This window comes from Emydura macquarii, unplaced genomic scaffold (genome assembly GCF_026122565.2).
Source record: "Emydura macquarii macquarii isolate MOO-44397 ecotype Brisbane River unplaced genomic scaffold, CSIRO-AGI_Emac_v2 contig_746, whole genome shotgun sequence".
In the NCBI taxonomy this organism is placed as follows: Eukaryota; Metazoa; Chordata; order Testudines; family Chelidae; genus Emydura; species Emydura macquarii.
In genome coordinates, this window is record NW_027130883.1 from 1,149,992 (window position 1) to 1,170,686 (window position 20,695).

The 20,695-nt window shown below is 58.2% G+C and overlaps 3 protein-coding genes and 1 long non-coding RNA gene across 5 annotated transcripts; 3 read left to right on the forward strand and 1 right to left on the reverse strand.

The window, feature by feature from the left end:
* The first annotated feature begins 2,346 nt into the window (after positions 1–2,346).
* On the forward strand, positions 2,347–3,207 carry LOC137149416 (uncharacterized). The gene is made up of 3 exons (XR_010918773.1): positions 2,347–2,450; positions 2,571–2,701; positions 3,086–3,207. It is a non-coding gene; the product is annotated as an uncharacterized lncRNA (long non-coding RNA).
* An 8,331-nt stretch (positions 3,208–11,538) lies between these two features.
* Positions 11,539–13,210, reverse strand: LOC137149414 (uncharacterized). 2 transcript variants are annotated; one of them, XM_067542935.1, is made up of 4 exons: positions 13,118–13,210; positions 12,892–12,989; positions 12,485–12,634; positions 11,539–12,375 (listed from the first exon to the last, which is right to left on the reverse strand). In XM_067542935.1, the coding sequence occupies exons 1-4, from the start codon at positions 13,173–13,175 to the stop codon at positions 11,920–11,922; spliced, it is 762 nt and encodes a 253-aa protein (XP_067399036.1). In that variant the 5' UTR covers positions 13,176–13,210; the 3' UTR covers positions 11,539–11,919. The 2 variants fall into 2 exon arrangements, with proteins under 2 accessions (XP_067399036.1, XP_067399037.1); XM_067542936.1 differs by having other exon boundaries at positions 12,940–12,989; positions 13,118–13,195.
* Positions 13,211–13,414: 204 nt separating this feature from the next.
* On the forward strand, positions 13,415–16,805 carry LOC137149412 (E3 ubiquitin-protein ligase ARIH2-like). The gene is made up of 4 exons (XM_067542934.1): positions 13,415–13,589; positions 13,718–13,815; positions 14,109–14,258; positions 14,957–16,805. Exons 1-4 carry the CDS (start codon positions 13,520–13,522, stop codon positions 15,473–15,475), a joined length of 837 nt encoding a protein of 278 aa, XP_067399035.1. The 5' UTR covers positions 13,415–13,519; the 3' UTR covers positions 15,476–16,805.
* A 2,756-nt stretch (positions 16,806–19,561) lies between these two features.
* On the forward strand, positions 19,562–20,519 carry LOC137149447 (zinc finger protein with KRAB and SCAN domains 5-like). The gene has a single exon (XM_067542964.1). The coding sequence runs from the start codon at positions 19,728–19,730 to the stop codon at positions 20,517–20,519; it is 792 nt and encodes a 263-aa protein (XP_067399065.1). The 5' UTR covers positions 19,562–19,727.
* Positions 20,520–20,695: the final 176 nt, after the last annotated feature.

Consider the following 20,695-nt stretch of genomic DNA (forward strand, 5'->3'; position numbering starts at 1 on the left):
TGGAGCCGGCACCTCCAAACTGGCCGGTGTCCACACACCTGGGATGGGGGGACACGCCCAGCACCATGGGCTGCCCTGGGGCTGAGGGGAGGGACGTGGGCGGTGCTGGGCCAATGCACCAGGCGGTGCTGGGCACGGGAGGATGCTGGGGATGAGTGTGTGTGTGCAGGCCCTATGGGGTGCGCGTGCGAAGGGAGGGTGCGAACTATGGAGATGGGCAGGGCTGCCCCTAGGGGGCTGCGGGGCCCAGGGCAAACCACAATGTGTGGGCCCCCGCCCGGCTCCAGTGGCAAGCCTGGGTCTCCGACGCCTGGGGGCCAAGTCTGCATTTGGGCAGCCCCCCAGGCCTCATGCGCCCCCCCCACGCAGGGCAGGGCTCCCACAAGATGGCGCTGCCCCAGAGGGGGAGGTCTATCCCCGCGGGGGGGGGAACACGCTGACTACGTCTTCCTGTGCAGGCCTCCCCCCACTCCACTTACCCACCACGCAGCACCCACCTCTCCTGCTCCAGCCCGGCGCCAGCTTGGATGGGGCAGCCTCACCCCACGGCCTGTGGGGGGTGCCAGGCCAGCCCTTCATGACGCGCAGGGGGCACAGGAGGCTCTGTGGGGAGATTGCAGCTGCGCGTTGTGAAGGGCCGGCCTGGTGCTCCCCCCCGCAGGCCGGCACCCAGAGACCTCGCTCCCTTGGTACGCCCCTGCCCGGCTCCCGCCAGGACCCAGCGTGAAGCCGGGAGTGCTGCAGCCACTCACCTCCTGCCCGGTCTGGAGCAGGGCCCCCCAAAGCATGGGGGCTCACGGCAGTCGCCCAGATGCACCCTACCCTAGGGACGGCTCTGGGGGTGGGTGTTTCTCTGTAGCTCTGCCGTAGGGGTGTGTGTCTCTGCATGGGGGTGTCTGGCGGGGGTTGTGGCCATGCCCTCACCAAAAGCCACTCCCAGCTGTGATCAAAAACTGGCCCCTGGCCACCACCCCCAGTCCCTCAACATCAACACTCCCCCCCCCCCAAACAATCCCTGGCAGCAGAGCCAGCTGGGCCCATCAGACAGGCCCTGGGCTCTCAGCACCCCTGGATCCCCTTCCGGGGGTTTGTGTTTCAAGCAGGCAGGCCTGGCTTGGGACCCAGGGCTTGAGGGTTCTGGTCCCGGCTCCGCCCCTGAGGCCTGTGGACCTGGGACAAATCCTGCAGGGGCCTCGGTTCCCCTCCTTGCAAGGTGGGAATAAATAACCCTGCAGGAGAGAGTGTGAGCTCCTAGGGCAGAAGCTGCTCTGTCTGTGCAGCACCCTGCACCACGGGGCCCTGACCACGGTCAAGGTCTGTGCGGTGCCTGCTCCCTGTGCACCACAGGACCTTGATCTTAGTAGGGGTTGTGCAGCGCCTGCTGAGCTGACTGGAGCAGTGGGGGATTGCGGGGTCAGGAGTGAGGGGCACCGGCAGAGCTGAGGGTGTCTCTGGATTGTGAGTGCCCCACGCGGGATGGGGGAGGGGCTGAGACTTCGTGGCCCACCTTAGGAAGCTCCACAATCAAGTGCAGCCCATTGAATGAAGTGGCCCCGATCCTGCTGCCAGAGGGCCCCACCCAAGGCCCTTTGAATCCAGGGGAAGGGGCCACCCAACGGTGCTAACCAGGCGCCAACTGGGCTGTGATCGAAGCCCCCTGGGGCGGGTGGAGCCAGGCCCTACTATTGTCTAGAGGGTTCAAATCACGGCGTCTCCTTCCACAGCCAGCCCCAGAGCAGAGAGTTCCCACTGGCTGCAGGCTCCAGGCCAGGTCTCAGCCCGAGGGGCAGCAGGACCCACAGGTGAGGGGCTGCAGGTGCTGGCGGTTTGCAAAGGGAGGGATGAGTGGGGATCCTGTGCAGCTTCCCTGGCCTGTGTGTGGGTCGCTGCAGATCCAGCCCCACCACTCTCTGGGGTCTCCATGTTGGGGGCTGGGAAGTGGGGTTAGGGAGACTGGTCAGTGTGAGCTGGATGGGAAAGAGACCGGCACCCGGCATGCTGAGATCTGAGTTGGCCCTTTAGACGCTGGGCACGTCCAGGCCTGGGCTGCAGGGAGGCTGTGGGGTCAGGAGTGAGGGGAGCCAGCAAAGCTGATGGGGAGCCCAGGGCTGGGCTAGCAGGCTTCGCGTCAGCTCAACCAGGTCCCAGCCCACAGGCCCCCTGAGCTGTCCCCTGACATGAGCGCTGCATTCCCTGGCGCTGCCCCACGCCATCCCCACTAATGGGGCTTGTTCCTCAGTCTCCCTTAGCGGGGCAGGCGCGAGGACCAGAGGGAATGGGGCCTCTGCAGACACTGCCGGGACTCAGGAGCGTGGGGATCTCTCTCGTAGGGTCAGGATGCTGTTTGAGGAGCCCGACCCCCGGCACGGCCTGTGGGAAGAGGACGGTGAGAGCGGCTTGTCTGAGGAGGAAGAGGCGTTGGGGTCGGACTGGGCAGAGGACGGGGGCTGGTGAGAGCTGGATTTTGAGAAGATGGGGAAAGTGGGGGTGGGCTTGTGGGGGATGGGGCCTGTGGGGGTGGGGAGAGACAGGGTCAATCAAGCTGAGCCGGTCTCTTCTCTCACCCACAGGCTGCAGGAGGAGCCCGTGGTGAGTAATGAGTCTATGAGGCCTCAGCCATGTTGCCGGCAACTCTTCTTCCCGCGCAGGACCTGGGCCCACAGTCCTGCCCCGGGCGGGGGCTCGCTCACCGGCTGTACAGGTAGGTTGGCAGTAGGGGGTGTCGGGGTTGATATATACCAGGCATGTGGGGCTCATCTCATCCAATCCAATATCTGTGTCCGTGCTGCAGGGAGCGGGACAGGAGCTCAGTAGGGGGTGTCATGCTGTGGGGAGTGGGGTGGGGGACTCAGAAGGGGGCGCTCTCCACTCCCAGTTAGTGCTGGCCCCAGTGCAGCAGAGCCGTCTCTTGCTCCAGAGCGTGGTCAGGGACCCATGTATAAACAGCTGCCGGCCTCCACCCCAGAGGCAGCCGCAGCCCAGCTGATGTAGAACTGCCAAGCCAGGGAAGGGATCTGTATGTCCAAGAGTTGATCGTGTTCCTGGGCGTCCACCAGCACTCACAGGGTATCCCCTCTATTTAAAGGGCACCTTTCCGGAACTGGGCTGAGCCACGAAGCAACAGACACCGATCTCCGGACTGACCCAGCCGGGCTGTCCCGAATGGCACCAAACCCGACAGCATCTGAGAAAACCGCTGCCTACGAGAGCTCCTGGGAGCCTGGGACGGTAACTGGGGAGACCTGTGAACAAGGGAGAGTCAGAAACAGGGCTCTGCAGCGCTCGCTGGCCCAGCAGGGGGCTGTGGATCCGGGGTGAGGGGCGCTGGCAGAGCTGGGGCGGGAGCCCAGGGCTGGGCTAGCAGGGAGCAGTGGATCAGGAGTGAGAAGCGCCCTCAGAGCTGGGCGCGCTGCTTGCCCTGACTTCTCTCTGTTCTCCCCGCGGCAGGCTCATTCATTCTCCACCCGGACGCTCTCCCATCCCTCCTTCTACCCTTACTATGTGGCTTTGTCTCGCTCCGCATCAGGGGCCGGTCCAGCGCCCCCCGAGGGCCAGCCCCAGGGCTCTGGCCTGCCAGGGGGGCCAGCCTTCACATCAGGTAGGAGGCCGAGTGGGGGAGGGAGGGAGAATCTCCCTCTTTATGGCTGGTTCAGAACCTGGCCCCGGGCGGGAGAGACAGGGGTCTGCATGGCACACCCTCCCCTCCCCCACAATCTCACCCTCCCTTCTCTGTGCTCCAGGTCTCCTGCTTCCCATTACTTCCAGTGAATTCTTCTACACGGATCCCCTGATGCCCCCAGGGCACCGGATCTACAACTACCTCTCCCGCCCCTCCCAGGAGGTACAGTGCCCCCAGGGGGTGGGCAGGGCACAGCGGGTGGGTCCCCTCTCCTCAGCGTTGGCCAAAAATGGTGGCTTGGATGTCTTAAGACCCCATAATATCATGTGGCAGGCAGTTCTGCAGGTTAACCCTAAATGTTATCCTGCCCCCAGGGGATTACACAGGGTTAAATTCCAATAACAGCAGGTGGCTGTTCTGTAGTCCTCCCCTGCTGCAATGAGTTCCACAGGTTAATACCACACAGCAGCACTTCTGCAACTTAATAGTAGACTGCTCAAGTGGCTCCCATGGCTTAAATGCCATTACTAGTAATGTGGCAGGGAGTTCCACAGGTCAACCCTACTACTAGCTTCCTTTCCCAAGAGTGTTCTGTGGTTGAAACCTCAGTCATATTGTGTGTCCTGCTGCCCACAGGCTAACCCTCAGGCTTGCCGCAAGAGTGTCTAGCGTTAACTCGCCCCACAATATCATGTGGCAGGGAGTTCTGCAGGTAACTGTCCCCCTTCGCCCAGATAAGTAACCTCTCTCTTGTCTGCTCCCTCCAGGTCTGTCAGAATCTCTGTCTCAGCACCCCTGCCCCCATCATGTCAGTCCGCGAGGCCTCTCCTCCTCCCCACCCGCTGCCCCATTCCCCGCCCCCCTACGGCATGAAGTGGCTCTCGCAGGCAGAGCACGACGCAGTCAGTGCCCTGCTGGAGCTGCCGTACGAGGAGCCGGCCTGCAGCCTCAGGGAGGACTTGCCTGGAACCCAGCTCCTCCGGTCAGCTGTGGAACTGGAGTACAGCCGGGCAGCCACACAGGAGGCCGCCAGCACCCTGCTCAGCCTGCACAGCTCCCCAGACCCACTGGGGGAGCTCCTGGGGGGCACTGAACCCCCAGCACTTCCCCATGGACTTGAGTCTGTCATGCTAGGGGCCTTCTTCCCCCAAGGGGCTGCAGGGGCACCAGCACTTTCATTCTCACGCCCCCTTTCGCCAGGGATGGGCAGTTCCAAAGGTCGGTGCTGCCCGTAATGTGACGGGGAGTACTAAAAGCTATTTCTCCTCTAATGACCTACCTCAGGAGTTTTTCCACAAGTTTTTCCCAAGCCATATCATGTAGCAGGGAATTCCACTGCTTAACTCCTAATTGCCTCCTCAGGGAGTTTTCCACAGGCTAAAATGCAGCCTTATATCCTGTGGCAGGGAGTTCAGCAGGTTATCCTGCCTATTTCCCTGCCCACTAGCTCTGTCCAAGGTTTACAGCCCAGTTAAATATATCAGGTAACTTTCCACCTTCAGACTCCCAAGATCATGTGGCAAGGAGTCTTTCAGACCAGCAGCCTGCCTTTGGGAGTTTTCTATGGGTTAAACCCAGTCATATGTCCTGTGACAGGGAGTCTCACAGGCTACCCCTTGATTGCTTGTCTCTGGGATTAAATCCCTGTCATAATATCTTTTGAGTTCTTCAGTTTAACCCTGTTGCCATGGTCCTGAAACAGGGAGTCCTGCTGGTTCACCGTACTATGGGGTTAAACCTCAGCAACATCTTGTGGCAGGGAGTTCTACAGGTGAACCCAGCTGGCAGCCTGGCAACGGACTTTTTCAACAGCCCCATGCTGTCGTTACCCTGTGGCAGGCAGTTCTGCAGATTGCTTTTAGTGATACACCCGCTGGGTGTCATTGGGCCCTGTGTGAAAAAGCCAGGTTTGACGATGAAAAGGAACACTGTTCCACAGCAAAGAGACACAAAAGTGTTGTCACAGGTGGTGTTATTTATAACTGTTTTTTTCTGTTCAGTTTGTTTTATGTTAATAAATGAGAATCCTAAAGGGATGGAAAACCCAGTTTGTGGGTTAGAAAACAGTGTCCTGTGTCTTTAAATCCTTGCACTTTGATTGCAGTTGAATCGGATTTTATAGGAATAAGACAGGGGGCCTTTCCCTTCTCCAGGACACTGTTCGGCTCCAGCTCCAGGGCAGGAGACTGATTGGCTCAGGGGAGCAGGGAACGGGATACGGGGCCTTTCCTCTCTAGGGGGCACCGGCTTCCATCCAGTTCCACGGCGGGGACTGGCTGACTCAGGAGGGTCAGAGGATCTAGCCCAGTTAACAGCCGCCCCTCACTGCTGCCCTGGATTAGGCCTGTTAGAGGAATGCAGCCTTTTCTTCCTGACTCCTGTGGTGTGTCTTGGAGCATGAGGGTGAATCCCCAATCCCAAGGACTCAGAGACAAGGCTCCAGCTCCCAAGGCTCTTTATTGCAGTCAGTCCAGAAGAAGGCTCCCATCCAGCCGGCTGCCAGCTTGGGGTCCTGACTGGCTCAGGGGTCCCTAGCGATGCTGGGCAGGTCCCCGCCTCTCCAAGCACTGTAACTGCTTCCCCATCTTCTCCATCACACCGTCCAGAAGGTGCAGCACATTGGCCAGCGCAGCATCGCTGGAGCCCCTGGGGCCAGGTCCATCTGCCCTGGGCGTGGCTTGGGGCTGGAGAGGGGACAGAAATGCAGGGAAGGAGGCTGGGGTTCAGCCCCTGCAGCCGTCCCAGCCCTAGGAGTGAGCCTGTATGTGGAGGGCAGATGGACAGCTTAACCCCAATACAAACAGGCTGAGTGCCATCCAATCCTGGTACTATCATGTGGCAGGTAGTCCCAGAGGTTAACCCCAATAATAAACTAATAGCAGGGAGTTTGTATTATCATTGCAGCACCTGTCACACCACTCCCCCAGGGCACTAAACTCCACTTTTCAACAGGCAAAGGGCGTATAGCCCCATCTTGAGGCAGGGGATCCCAGGAGTTAATTCCACTTATAAACCAGGAGCAGGGTGTCCCCAGATACATCCCACAGCTGGGACCTCCTCCATTTAGCCACATTAATAGCTCAGGGGCATGGAATTATGCAGGTTAGCCACACTGATAGCCCTTTGTCAGGTAGTCCCCCAGGTTAACCCCACTCATGACCTGCAGGAGAAACCTTCTAATGGCAGCGGGTACCTCAGATTAACCCCAGTAATAATCCACAGGCAGGGAGCCACACAGGTTCATCCTACTAATGACCAAATTTAAGGCCTGGCAGGTCTCCAGACACCTCCGTGCTGCCCCCCAGCTGCATCTATAACCAGGTCGCTCTCCATGCCCATGACCCGCTTCAGACACAAAGCATGGGACGTCCCGCCTCAAGGGGTCTGACAGGCAGCAGCCTTCATGGTTCTTGATTGGCTCCCTGCCCTATATAAACCCAAGGGGCATTCCAGAAAGGGGACAAGGCACAGTGCGGGTCTCCGGTAGCTGCCATGACCATTCCTGCTCCTGGCTGTGACCTCACTTCCTGACCAGGACTCTGGACCCTAGGTATCGACCCCGGCCTGGAACCTGCATACAACACCTCTATTACGCCTAGTCTCAGGCTGGGCCCTGCTGCACTTGTCAGGATGCTGACACCAAGTGTCAGGGAATCCAGCAGGAGAACCCCTCCAAAGTCCAAGGAGTCCCACAAGTTAACCCTACTGTCAGCCCACTGGCAGGGGGTCTTGCAGACTAACCCTACTAATACTCCAGTGCCAGGAAGTCCCGCAGGCTACACCCCTTCTTACAATCCAGTGGCAGGGAGTCCCATGGGCTCACCCAGTTAAACTCAGGCCCTGACTTACTTTCTCTGGTGAATGGCCCCACCAGGGGAGCAGGATCGTGATGATCAGTATGCCCAGTGCCAGGGTGAGGGCCAGGGGCCAATAAGCCAGCCCGGGCCAATCCAGAGCCCCTGTTGCTATCCCCAGGGGAGGGTGGGATTGCAGGGGGGTCTCCATCCCCACTTCGTACCACATGGGATGCTGCCCATGGGTCCCTCCCCATAGACCCCACCACTGGACACTCAGCAGCAGGCACAGTGCCCCTTGGTCCATGGCTCAGCCACCCGGAACTGAGACCAGGACCTGATGTGTCGGTTCCTAGCCGGCTTCTGGAACCTCCAGTTGCTCAGTGACATGCAAACAGCAGTGACTTCATTGTCAAAGGGGATGGGGCAACCGGTCAGGGTTGAGGGGCAAAGGCAGAGCTGGGGGATGGGGAGCCCAGGGCTGCAGCTTGGAATTGAGAGACACAGGCAGAGATTGGGGTCAGGAGCCCTGGACAGGGGCAGCAGGGGGCTGCGGGTCAGGATTGAGGGGCACTGATGGAATGTCACTGTTATTCATGTTGACGAAGTTTTCTATGCAAAATTTGCCCGTCGGTACTTTGGCACATACACATATGAACGTGTGGCCCTCTGAGTTTATACAGAGATTTTCTCACGCCTTTTCCTCACTGCGAAAACCAAAGAGCCCCGTCCTCAGTGAGTTTTTTACCTCAGACTAGTTCCCACCCCTTAGCGACCCCAAGACTGAAAACAAACAAAGTCCAGCTGTCTGGAATGGATCACAACTATGAGTGCCAATCTCAGGTCAGCCTGGCAGAAATCAGGGCAGACGCCTCAAACTGGTGGTATATTCTATAATTAGATTTCAGCAAGTCAGTAACAAATGGATCACTGTCCAGTGTTACCACGGAATCACAGCCAGTCCTCTTACACTCTCCAGCGCCTCCTGCACTCAGACAAACTGGACTTTGTCATCTGGGTCGCTATACCAAATATCACACCACATTAGGTTAGGCCTAACCCCAAGGGATCAATCACTTACCCCCAGATCAACTGGTACTCTGGTTATTACCAAAGACAATGCTGGCAGCTGATTTCTCTGGTAAACTAACTGAGGATTTATTAGCTAAGAAAAAGAAATGAGAGTTATTGAGAAGTTAAAGCAGGTGAAATACATTAACAGATTAATCAAAGTATTCCAAAATGATAGCAGAGATGTAGTAATGTGCTGGTTTTCCAGGAGTCTCACAGGGTTGCCCGAAACAACTTTAGGGATCTCTGTCTTGCATCTGGAACACTTCCTTGTGAATGTCCAAAAAGTTCAGAGCTAGGGGATCCTTTTTTGAATCCATATTCATAGCGCCATTACACAGAGAGCAGGCTGACAAGTGTATTTTTACCCACCTGGGTTTCCTTTGTTGAGGGTGGGTGAGGAATCCAACTTGAATCTTTGACCTCCGTTCATTAGGCTGCTTGCTTTGAAATTAGCATTTCCTGCTGCAGCCATTAAGTCCTTCATTAACATTTCTAAGGTTTCTTTGAGGACTACTTTTAGTTTCAGGATTATACATAAATGTTGATGTTTGTAATAACAAACAACAATCCTTCATTAGTTTTCATGAAGGTTACACATCAAACATTTTAACACTGACACACACTTTATCTAATCACAGGGTGTAGCAATCAACATGATGTAGATGGGCGAAAACAATACCTATTCACACATGAGTGAATTAGTCTATGAATACCAGTACACTTCACATGGCTTTGATATTCACACACAAGTGACTTGGCCTATAGCTCTGACCTGAGCTGGCCCAGCAGGTCACACCACCTATTTTTAGCAGTGTGGAGAAGGCTGGAGGGCTGGATTCACACAGGATCTTGGGTGTTGCAGTGCTCAGGATCCCAGCACCTGGCACCTACAGAGTCCCAGGAACACCTCAAGGACCACAAAGCCTGGCGTAGGCACCTTGGCTCCCTGTGCCGATGAGAGTTGGGTGCCTCCAAGTGGGACCCGCAGACACCAACATGCTAGGCAAGGAGCCGCCTGAGCCAGGCAGTGGGCGATGTAGACCAGGGTGAGTGTGCTAAGCCCAGCCCTTCTCACAGAGCGCGGCGCCTAAGTCCCTGTGACAGGTAGGCGCCTAGCTCTGCTGGGAAATCACAGATAGGAGCCAAATTTCCATGATCATTTCTTAATGATGTGTAAGTATTATGTGTTTTCTAATTAAAGGTGTTGTTAGTTTGCAGAAATGGATTCAAAGCATAAAGACATCAGAACTGTGGAAACCATACAAGAGATTCTGACTATGTACGGAAGAAAAATAGCAATTCTTTTAATGAAAGAGTCAGGTAATAACGTTACATGTGCCTAGTGAGACCATAGTATATGCCATGGGGACATAGCAGGAAGAGTGGAATAATAGTTACAGAAGTTCAATTTGCATGTATATTTGAGTAAAAAAAATATATGTTAACTCTGCATCTTAAAGTACGTTTGGATGCTTGGTTCTGAAATAATGTTGGCTGTAAACTTGGTCAGTTGTGGGGTTAACCTGTGGGACTCTGTAGAAGAAAACACAGTCTTCACTTCTGTTCGGGTGGGCAAGGAAAAGACCTTTATTACAAGGTAATTACCTGGGGCAACAGCTTTAGCTGAACTGCGCCCCCCGATCTGCGTCGCGTGGGGTTTTTTATACAGATTTATTCCCAAGTCATTGTTATACAGCATGTTATACATTAAGCATGCGTAATACAAAGACGAAATAACCGTGAGTTTGCACAAACAGTGATACGTATACCAGGAACTTTCCGTATATGGTTACAAAGGAAGGCATGCGCATAGCTTATTGTTAAAATGGAAGAATAGAACTTCAGTTAAAAGAAAGAGACAGTAGGGCAGTTTACTTATCTTATTTCTTAGTGTCTGAGAAAACTTTCGCCCACACCTTGCTGACCATGCTTAACGGTCAGCGCATTCCTAACTGCCTCTTAGCTTTCAGCTACATGCTTAAACTGTCTTTGTGACAAACTTTATGTTTCCACAACTCCCTGCCACTTGGTTATCCGTGGAGTTAACTGGTGGGACTCCCCTCTAAATCCAGGACTCAGGCACATCATTTATGATTCTTTATTGTGACTTTTCCCCACTTGTGCCGAGTGCTGCACAGAATGAGCTCTGGCCCTGAAGAACTATGAGAGGCCAAGGGAGAAGCTGAGGATCTGGTGACCCTGGTGAGATGCTGGGATGGCGCCCAGCCCTTCGGCTGTGACACTCAGCCCAGCGCAGGGCAAGTGCCAGGAAGAACTGCATTCCCCGCGCCCATTGCGGTCAGGCCCTGCTCTCCCCACACAGGTCCTGCCTCAGGCTGACAGGGCAGCGGCAGGATCCATACCCACCATGCACAAATTCGCCGTGCTGCAGATAATGTGCCATGATCATCTGAGGCGGTGGTAGCAGAACGCCATGCAGTACTCCTGGTGCACAACCAGGGGGCAGCCTAACCCGGTAGGGGTGATTCACCAGGGTGCGGCACTCGATACAGGTTTGCAGCCAGGGACAGACAATCTCAGGGCCTGGATCAGGGGGTGTCACATAGCACAGGCTGCAGGAGGCACTGGGAATTGGAGCAGGAATCGCCCTGGGGCAGGCGGCCTGTCCAATCCATCCAGCAACCCCAGCAGAAGCAGTTCACACACCCCGGCCCACTGGGATCAGGGCAGGCACGGGGTGCACAGGGTCTTGGGGTCCAAATGCTAGAGGAGGTGCTGGCAGCACGGGCACTGGTAGGAGATGGCGGGGAGGGGGCATTGACCACTGGAGTGTGATTGTCTATTGGCCTGAGCTCCGAGTATCCCAGAACTGGGGTTCCCAGCCCAGCCTGTCAGAGACACACACCCACAAACCCTACAAAGGGGACTTAACAATTGTAGCCATTGTCAGAAGGGTAATGGCTGGGAATTTCCTCAGTTTTTGTTTTAATTTAGTATCTGTCTCTCTGTCCACATGGACATCTCTCTATGTATCCACCCGTCCATCCATCCCCATACACACCCAGCCAGGCAGCCATCCCCATGCACATCTCTATCCACCCCATCTAGCTCTTTATCTATCTATCCATCTCCATACACCCCCAATCTCTCTACATACATGTAAATGACTGATACTTTAACCATCATTATCCAACCACATCAAAGATTTTGGCTGTGGAATTTCCTTCATTTAATAGTAATACTAAAAAGGATCCAAGATCCCTTTTCTCCCCCATTCATTAATTACTGATTTGAGTCACTCATTCAGACACACAATTAACTTACTAGCTTTATTACAGCATAGTGGCACCTAAATTCCCCAGCCATGCCAGGGACATCACTACGCCAGGTGCTGCACAGACAGAGGGAGAGATAGCCCCTGTCCTGCAGCAGCCCCCTGGTCTCAGTTCCCCCTCTCCAAAGCCCCAGGATCTAGCCCATGCCACCAGCCACTGCAGGGCTCCCCCTGGGAGTTAGGGTCACCGCGTCCCCCTCGCAGACCAGCTGCCGGTCAGCGATGGGGTAGGCACACAGGCGTCCCTTGCATGGACCCAAGCAACGGTAGCAGAACCGGAATCTGCATTCAGGGCAGCCCACCTGGGGGAAGCCTTTCCCCGTGTGGCTCAGGAGAACACGGCACGCGGGACAGGCCCGCAGCGAAGGGCAGCCATGGACGGACGATCTCGGGGCCTGGATCTTGGGGGCATCATGCAGTGCGGCCTGCAGGGGGCATCTCAGGTCAGTGTGGGGTGAGGAGCCCCTCCAGTCCGTCAGGCAGCCCCAGCAGAAGCAGTAGAGCTCCCCGCCGGCCTCCTGGGAGCAGGGCAGGCAGGGGGTGCGCAAGGTCCCAGGGTCCAGGCGCTGGACGAGGCGTTGGCAGCGCGGGCACTGGGGGATAGACGAGGGGAGCGTTAGCTGCTGAGACCCTCCCAGATCCCAGCCTGAGCCGATCCGGGCAGGGAGGGCTCAGGTCTCCCTCTCTTCCCGCAGGACTCACCTGGCGGTAGCTGCCCCTGGCCCCCTCCTGTGCCAGGATTTGGGCCTCCAGCGTGGTCCGGTCCTTGTCTGAGAACAGCCCGTGTCTGCACAGCTCCTGCCAGAGCCACGGGGCGCCCGGGCAGCGCGGGCAGCAGAACGAGGTGACGCCCTGGAGCGGGGGACCCGGATCAGCCACCAATTCTCCCCGGCTCTGCACCTACCTCATCCCATCCCTCCTCCCCTTCAGCCACTGAACCCCCTCCCCTTCCCCTGGCGCCCCCCAACCAACCCCCCCTTCCCCACCACTCCCTCAACCGGCCCCAGAATCTGCTCTGATGCTCCAGCCCAGCCCCGCACTCCCCTCCGCCCCTTCTTCCTGCTGTCCCCGGCCACCCGCCCGCCGGCCCAGGCCCCGGGGGTGGCTACCTGGTCCAGCAGCGCCCGCACCCATCTCTGTAGCCCGGCTGCGCTCACCCAGTGCCCGCAGGACGCTTTCCCTCGCCGATCCCCGGGGGACCCCGCACCTGGAGGGCGAGAGGGGGAGGGGTGAGACAGGTGGGAGGGGCCTAAACCCCCTAGGAGGGCAGCTGCTCCAGCCCTTCCCCGGGGGTGGCCCCCAAAGAGCCCCACGCGGGAGGGGCTGGGGTCTCACCTGGGGGGCAGATCACCTGGAACTGCTCGGCCAGCGCCTGCCACTGTCCCGACGCCATCGCAGGCTGCCGGGACCGTCCGTCCGGGGCTTGGAAAACCCCGGCGAGAATCCACCCACTTTCCCTTTCGGCCTCTCGGCTAGCCCGGCCCCCCCCCCGGCCCCGCCCCCAGCTCTGCCCGGGCCCCGCGCCCCGATCCGCAGCCCCCTGCGAGCAGCCCGGCGTGAGGGCAGCAGAGCTGGGGGCTGGGGGAGTCCAGGGCCGGGCTAGCTGGGGGGATGCAGGTCGGGAGTGAGGGGCACCGGCAGAGCTGGGGGGGAAGGGGGGCGGGGAGTCCAGGCCTGGGCAGAGAGAAAGTGAAAGGAAAAGTGAAGTGGGTGGATTCCCGGCCCCGGCAGCCTGCGATGGCGTCCGGGCAGTGGCGGGTGCTAGCCGGGCAGTTCCAGGTGATCTGCCCCCCCGAGGGCACCCCAGGTGAGACCCCGGCCCCTCCCCCACGCCTCCTCCCTGGGGCCCTTTGGGGTCACCCCTGGGGAAGAGCTGCGCTCCCAGGGGGTTCGCCCTCCTCCCCCGTCTCACCCCCTCCCTCTCTCTCCCTGCAGGCGCGGGGTCCCCCGGGGTGCTGCGAGGGCAGGTGTCCTGCGGGCACTGGGTGAACGTGGCCGGGCTGCATGGATGGGTGCGGGCGCTACTGGACCAGGTAAGCACCCCCGGGGCCTGGGCAGGGGGAATGCGGGGGCTGGGGCAGAGAGGTGGGAAGGTGGGGCTGGAGCTTCAGGGGAGATTTGGGGGGTGATTAAGGGAGTGATGGGGAGGCAGGTTGGAGGGGGTGCCAGGGGAGGGGGATTGGATGCGGAGTGACAGGAAGAAGAGGGGGGTTCAGGGGGTTCAAAGGGGAGGGGAGCTAGGAAGGGATGAGGGTGGAGTAGGTGAGTTGCCGGGGGCCACAGGGGAGAATTGGTGGCTGATCCGGGTCCCCTGTTCCCATTCCAGGGCATCATCTCGTTCCGCTGCCCAAGCTGCCCAGACGCCCCGTGGCTCTGGCAGGAGGTGTGCAAACTCGGACTCTTCTCAGACGAGGAGCGGGCCACGCTGGAGACCCAAATCCTGGCACAGGAAGCAGCCAGGGGCAGCTACCGCCAGGTGAGTCCTGGAGGAAGTGAGGGGGACCCGAGCCCCCACCCCCCACCCCCTCCCGCCCAGATGTGGCTTGGGCTGGGACCTGGGGGGTCTCAGTCATTAACGATGAATGGGTGTGTATAGAATCATAGAATCATAGAATATTAGAGTTGGAAGGGACCTCAGGAGGTCATCTAGTCCAACCCCCTGCTCAAAGCAGGACTAACCTCAGCTATATCATCCCAACCAGGGCTTTGTCAAGCCTCAGCTTAAAAACCTGTAAGGATGGAGATTCCACCACCTCCCTAGGTAACCCATTCCAATGCTTCACCACCCTCCTAGTAAAAAACTTTTTCCTAATGTCCAACCTAGACCTCCCCCCCTGCAACTTGAGACCGTTGCTCCTTGTTCTGTCAACTTGAGACAGAACAACACTAACACCAGGTATGGGGATGGATGGATCGATGGGTACATATGCAGATAGATAGATAGAAAGAAAGATACTATATTAAAACAAAAACTAAGGAAATTCCCAGCAAGTAACCTTGTGAAACTGGCTACAGTTGTTAAGTCCCCGTTTATGGTGCTCGGGGATGGAGGGTGTCTCCGACTGGCTGGGCTGAGCGCCCCAGCACTGGGGCACTGAGAGCTCAGAGCCCAGGACAATAGACCACAGGGGACAATCACACCCAGTGGCTCACTCCCCCTATCTCTCTCTCCAGTGCCCGCGCTGCCAGAACCTCATCCAGTGCCTGGAACCCACGACCCTGCGCACTCCCTGCCTGCCCTGCTCCCAGCGGGCTGGGAAGCTGTACTGCTTCTGTTGGGGCTGCCGGACAGACTGGACAGGCCCCCCTCCCCAAGGCGATTCGTGCTCCAACCCCCAGTGCTCCCTACAGGCCGCGCTGTACGACTCCCCCGAGATCCAGGCCCCAGGGTCGTCTGTCCATGGCTGCCCCTCGCTGCGGGCCTGTCCTGAGTGCCACGCCCTGGTGAGCCACACTGGGCAAGGCTGCTCCATGGTGGAGTGCCCGGAGTGCTGGATGGAGTTCTGCTACCGCTGCCTGAGGGGCCATCTGGAGGAGTATGACCACGAGATGGAGTTGGAGGATGAGGAAGATGAAGACCTCCACGACGACGATTACTGGGAGGCCGGTTGCACCATTGCTGGGAGGCAGGAGCTGAACAGGCTCCCCCCAAACCAAAAATTACCTGAGTCTCACCCCCAACTAGACCCCTGAGAACTCCCCTCCTGCCCCCCCAAGCCCAGATCCTGCCCCATCACCCTCAGCCTTTCTCCTGGGTTTGGGGACCAGCGGGGGCATGACCCCTTCTCCTGGCTCATGGGATGCAGGGGGCAGTGCCCTGTCTCCTGGGTATTGGGGTATAGGAAGGAATAATGCCTCTTCTAGATATGGGGGTGCAGGGGCCATTGCCCCATCTCCTGGGTATTGGGGTGCAGAGGGAACTGTCATCTCTCCTAGCTGTTGCGGTGATGGGGCCATTGCCCCCTTTCCTGGGTATTGGGGTGCAGAGGAGACTGATGCCTCTCCCAGCTACCGGAGTGCAAGGGTCATATTCCCCTCTATAGCATATTGAGGTGCAGCAGGGCACTGCCCCTTCACATGGCTGCTGGGGGACAGGATTAGCATTGGGGACCCCTCTCCCATCCCCCACTAGGGGAGATAAGCCCCCAGCACCACCTCTCCCCTAGGACAGGGGTACCCAGAGACTACTTTGCTCCATCAAACCCAGACAAGCTGGGGTGCAGAGTCCGCCCTAGCTGCTCTATCCCCCACCCGGGTCCAGACCTAGGGGGTCCCATGGGATTGTGGAGGGGGTGTGGAGTCTGGCCATTCAGGTCTGCTCCCCACCCCCAGTGTTATACTGGGTAGTGGAATCTCAGAGGGAGTCCCCAACACCTCCTTAGAGCAGCCATTCTCTGAGCTAGCAGGGGGCTGTGGGTTGGGATTGAGGGGGACTGACAGAGCTGGAGGGGGGCTGTTTAGGGGGTACTGCTGGGGAACAGAGCATGAATCCCTGACTCACCGCCACACTCTTCTGCAGACTCCAGATGCCGTGTGTTTTGGGCTGTGCAGGGGAACCTTTTACTGAGGCGAACGAGCATTCCAGGAGTGTGAATATTATGGAGTGTTTGGGGTGGGAGAAAATTAAATAAAATCCAGCCAAGACTCAAAAATTGTCAAAATACCTAAAATATTAAATTAAAAAAAAAGATCAATCCTACAGCGTGTCGTCTCAGGGCTTGGAGCAGCAGCAGGGGACCCAAGTATCCAGGGGAAGGGCTCTGCAGATGGGTGGTTTAGAGTCAGGGGGTGGAGACCGGAAGCTAGGACTCCTGGGTTCTGTTGCTGGCTCTAGGAGGGGAGTGGTGTCTAGTGGGTTAGAGTGGGGGAGGAGCGGGGCTCAGGATGCCTGGGTTCCATTCCCAGCTCTGGGAGATGTGTTGCTAACAGGGTGTCTCAAGTCCAGCGAGAGTATGTTAGTGAATGCTGTTCACTGTCATAACATGACACAATTCAGCGCAGGCTGTCCCCCATTTAACCTGAGTGGCTCGGAGGAGAAATTGATGATGGAGCCTGGTGTTTTCTTTGAGTCCGTCCTCTTTGTTTACCAGGAACATACAAAGTCCTGCTTGTCTGACTAGAGGAGGAATCAAATAGAAAGAGGTGGTGCTTTCACTGACTATTCTGATCCCCTTTCCAGCCAGCACTCAAGGTGTGTTTAGTCTTGAGAAAAGAAGCCTGAGGGGCAACCAGGTGTGTTACCTGTCAGCTCTGTGTTCTTGGGGAACCAAGGCACAAAACCCCAACTGTCTGACTCACCTGAGCCCCCCACAGCCTCTGCTTGAACCAGAACCAATCAGAGACCGATTTACCAAAAGCAATGAAAAGGCAGTGGGAGACACACCTAAACCCCTCCAAACAAGGGTGACAGGATTAAGGCAACTCCCCTAGCCTTAGCTACACTGAAGATGTAAGAAGGAGGCATCTCGATTAGCACATCAAATGGAAAACAGAAAGACTCATTTGCATCAAAGATGGAACAAGGAAACATCTCTATTAGCATACCGAACGGAGAACCACGCTTCAAGGCAGGGACCGCATTGAACTCTGGGATCAGCGAAGCAGGAAGCATGGCATGATGGGAGATCTCTGCTCCAGATGTTAATGAACCCATGCCTGCACACACCCAGCTGAGCAGTTATCAGACCAATTCTAGTCATAGATCCTTTATTGATATCCAAAACACTGAATCTGCCTGATTGCATTGTGAGCTCCCTGGAAGGAACACTGCCCCTAGCCAGGAATGATCGGTTCCTATTGTCCAGCATAAAAAAAAACCAACTCTGGGATACTCGCTTGAGTCATTGTTTACCCATAAACAAACCTGGTGTTCTCCCCTGAACCATTGCTTCTTCCCTACAAAACCCCTACCCAAGTTCAAACCTCTGTTCTGATCCAAAAGCCTGGATCCAAAAGCTGCATCAGTTCCACTGGGGCTTCACCTTTTCCTGACTGATTGTGTTGGGGGCTCTGCCTGTCTCAAGCACTCCAGACCCTAAGCTGAACAGCCTGTCTCCTGGGAACCTTCGACCAGTTCAAGTCGCACTGGGTGGGGAGACCCCAACTCTCCCTCTCTCTGTCTTTCTCCAGGTATAACTTTCTAAACCTGACTTTTGTAATCAAATTTTGACTAAATTTCCCCAACACCCCAATTGAAATCGTGTAATATTGTAAGTGTTTGGTTGTTTTTCTCTCCTTGTACTATATCATAAGTTTTATATACGTAGCAATAAAACAACTTTTATAATCAAGCTGGTTGCCAAACGCTCTCCAAACTTCATTCACTCCTTCATGTTCTTGGCTTCCGTCTTGCTCTGCAGCAACATGTCCTTTACCAAAGCCAACGATCCCCGGAGTGCCCCAAAATCCTGTGGGCTTTGCTCATTGAGGAGGTTACTACTGGAGCAATTGTAGAGTGAGAGCGGGGATAGCGCCGTGCTAAACCTGTGGCGTATAAGGGTGGCAGCTTGGCAGTGCTGCTCTGTCCCGCCTGGTGAGTCCAGGGGCCTCGAACCACTTCTGAAAATGAGATCTAGGTTCCAAAATCAGTTGGCGGCGCAGCCCACAGCGCAGCAACCCCTAAGTAGCTTTAGGAAGCTGGCCCGACCTCTCTTGACCTCCCCCTCGCCCATATCAATCTGTTTGTGTCTTTAGCTGTCCCGCTAGCCAGCCAGCCTTTTCTCTCTGCAGCCTCCCTCTAGTCTGGGTACCTCTGGCACAGGCACTCCCACAGCGCCAGTCCCCACAGGATCTCCACGCACCCACTCAGGACCCTCTGCTAAGCTCCCCCAGCCTCCTGCTGCCTTCCCCGCCTGTGGGCTCCCCACCCGCGGGGACCCCTCCACCCTGCCGCTGGCCCTGCAGCCGCTACTCCCGGCCCGGACGAGGCAGGAAGTGGGAGACCCCCCCTTCGCCGGGTCCCCACCCGAGGTCGGCAAACTACATTTCCCAGCGCCCTCTGCAGGGGAAGCGCTCCCGGAGGGGACGGGCAGGGCTCGCCGGCCCAGCCTTAAGTTTCCCCCGGGTTGGCCCGTGCGCCCCCGGCCGGGCTGCGCGCTCCGCTCGGCGCCGGGCGTTCGCGGTGAGTGGGAGGGCGGGAGTCGGCGCTGCCGGAGCCGGGGCTCGGATGGCCGCGCAGCCGCCCCTCCGTCGTGCCCAGCTCCGCCCCGGAGGAGATGGGGCCGGGGCCGGGGCCGGGGCCGGGGCGCAGAGGGTGGGCACGGGCTGGCGGGGCGCTGGCGCGCACCCCTCCCTCTGCTGGGCCAAGGAGCCGGCGGGGGAGCCCGGCCAAGCCTGGCCCCTGCAGGACAGGCCAGGGGCCCTGCAGATCTGGCCCCTGCTGGCTGTGGGTTATGCCCGGGTGTGCGCGCCCTGCCCCCGGCGGCTGGTTCTGTCTGCCCGGCTCACCCACGCTGGTGGAGTGGTTCTCTGCCTGGTTACTGGGATTCAAAGGCGTCTCCCCTGGGGTTAACACTGGTCCCTTGTTGATGGGGGACCTCCATCAGCTCCCTGCCCCATTTCCCCTCCCTGCCACATACAGCCCCGCTGTCGCTGCTCCGTTCGCTCCACAAGCCACCCTGCCCTGCCCGGGGCATGGGCCTCTGCTCCCTGCAGCCTGGTGATGTTCCTGGGTTTGGAAAGGGACCGAGATGTGGGGCAAGGGGGGCTAGTCGCAGCCTGGCGGCACAATCACACGTGGTTTGTCTGCAGGCCGTCTGCCGGAGCGGCGTGGCCCAGAGACCTCCTGCCGCAGCCTCGCACGCCCGCCTTTCAGGAGCGGGCAGCACGGACGTCAGCGCGAGGCACCGGAGGCTCAGGAGCGCAGCCGGACATCGCGCGCCGTAGGCGGCCGGAGGAGCTGGAGCACAGGCCGGGGCTGGATTTGTAGCCCAGCACAGCACAGAAAATGGGCACAGAGCTGGGGGCGGCTTTGCCCGAGCAGGTGGTGCAGCTCCAGGTGAAGGCTGAGGAGCAAGACCAGCCAGCCGGGCCTGCCCCAAAGAAGGAGCCAGAGTCAGTGGGGAACCCACACCTTTCGGGGCAGGCCTGGGTGAGTGATGAGCTCTGGGGGCGGCAGGGACTGCAGGAGATGGTGAATAAGCAACATTTGCAGGAGATGCCAGAGCTTCATAGGGAGCGACTGCCGGGCCCCCCGCCACCCCTAGGCCCACAGGGAAATGGGGAGGGGCGGGAGATTGAGCCCGACCTCGCCGCCTCCAGACGAATGGCTGATGCCTGCCAAAGGCCCAGAGGGCTGGGGGGAGCCCGACTCCTGCCCCCCCTCGGCGGGGAAACTCAACAGGCCCAGGCCAGCCTGGCTGCCAGTGAGGCCGGTGATGGTGCCAAGGTGAAGGGAGCCGTCCTGCACCGCCACGACACGGAGACGCAGCGCCAGCGCTTCAGGGGCTTCCGCTACCAGGAGGCCGAGGGGCCCCGGGAGGTTTACGGCCGCCTGTGGGAACTTTCCCAGCACTGGCTGCAGCCGGAGACCCGCACCAAGGAGCAGATGCTGGAGCTGCTGGTTCTGGAGCAGTTCCTGAGCCTCCTGCCTGAGGAAATGCAGAGCTGGGTGCGGGAGCGTGGCCCGGAGAGCGGCCAGGGGGCCGTGGCCCTGGCAGAGGATTTCCAACTCATCCCGCAGGAGCCCAGATGGCAGCCCCAGGTGAGCATACAGGTTCCTGATCTGGAGGGAATGTAGGTGGGGAGGCAAAGAGAAGCCCAGGTGAGAGAGGAACTATTACAAATGTCCCAAACCCTTAGCTTCGCTTTGTCCTGGGAGCACCGAGCACCATGTGTGGGATCATCCCGGGGACTCTGGGGGCCAGGCAGGTGATTGTTCCGGGAGTATTGGGGGGCAGGCAGGGAATTGTCCTG

Excerpts from the sequence above, each read along its gene's own strand:
- LOC137149414 (XM_067542935.1), bottom strand. The coding sequence starts at position 13,175 with ATGGCGTCGGGACAGTGGCAGGCGCTGGCCGAGCAGTTCCAGGTGATC. Across the intron at positions 12,635-12,891 it reads TGCGGGCGCTGCTGGACCAG|GGCGTCACCTCGTTCTGCTG; the intron begins GTAGCCACCCCC and ends CCCCCGCTCCAG. Across the intron at positions 12,376-12,484 it reads CCAGGGGCAGCTACCGCCAG|TGCCCGCGCTGCCAACGCCT; the intron begins GTGAGTCCTGCG and ends TCTATCCCCCAG.
- LOC137149412 (XM_067542934.1), top strand. The coding sequence starts at position 13,520 with ATGGCGTCCGGGCAGTGGCGGGTGCTAGCCGGGCAGTTCCAGGTGATC. Across the intron at positions 13,590-13,717 it reads CCCCCCCGAGGGCACCCCAG|GCGCGGGGTCCCCCGGGGTG; the intron begins GTGAGACCCCGG and ends CTCTCCCTGCAG. Across the intron at positions 14,259-14,956 it reads CCAGGGGCAGCTACCGCCAG|TGCCCGCGCTGCCAGAACCT; the intron begins GTGAGTCCTGGA and ends CTCTCTCTCCAG.
- LOC137149447 (XM_067542964.1), top strand. The coding sequence starts at position 19,728 with ATGGGCACAGAGCTGGGGGCGGCTTTGCCCGAGCAGGTGGTGCAGCTC.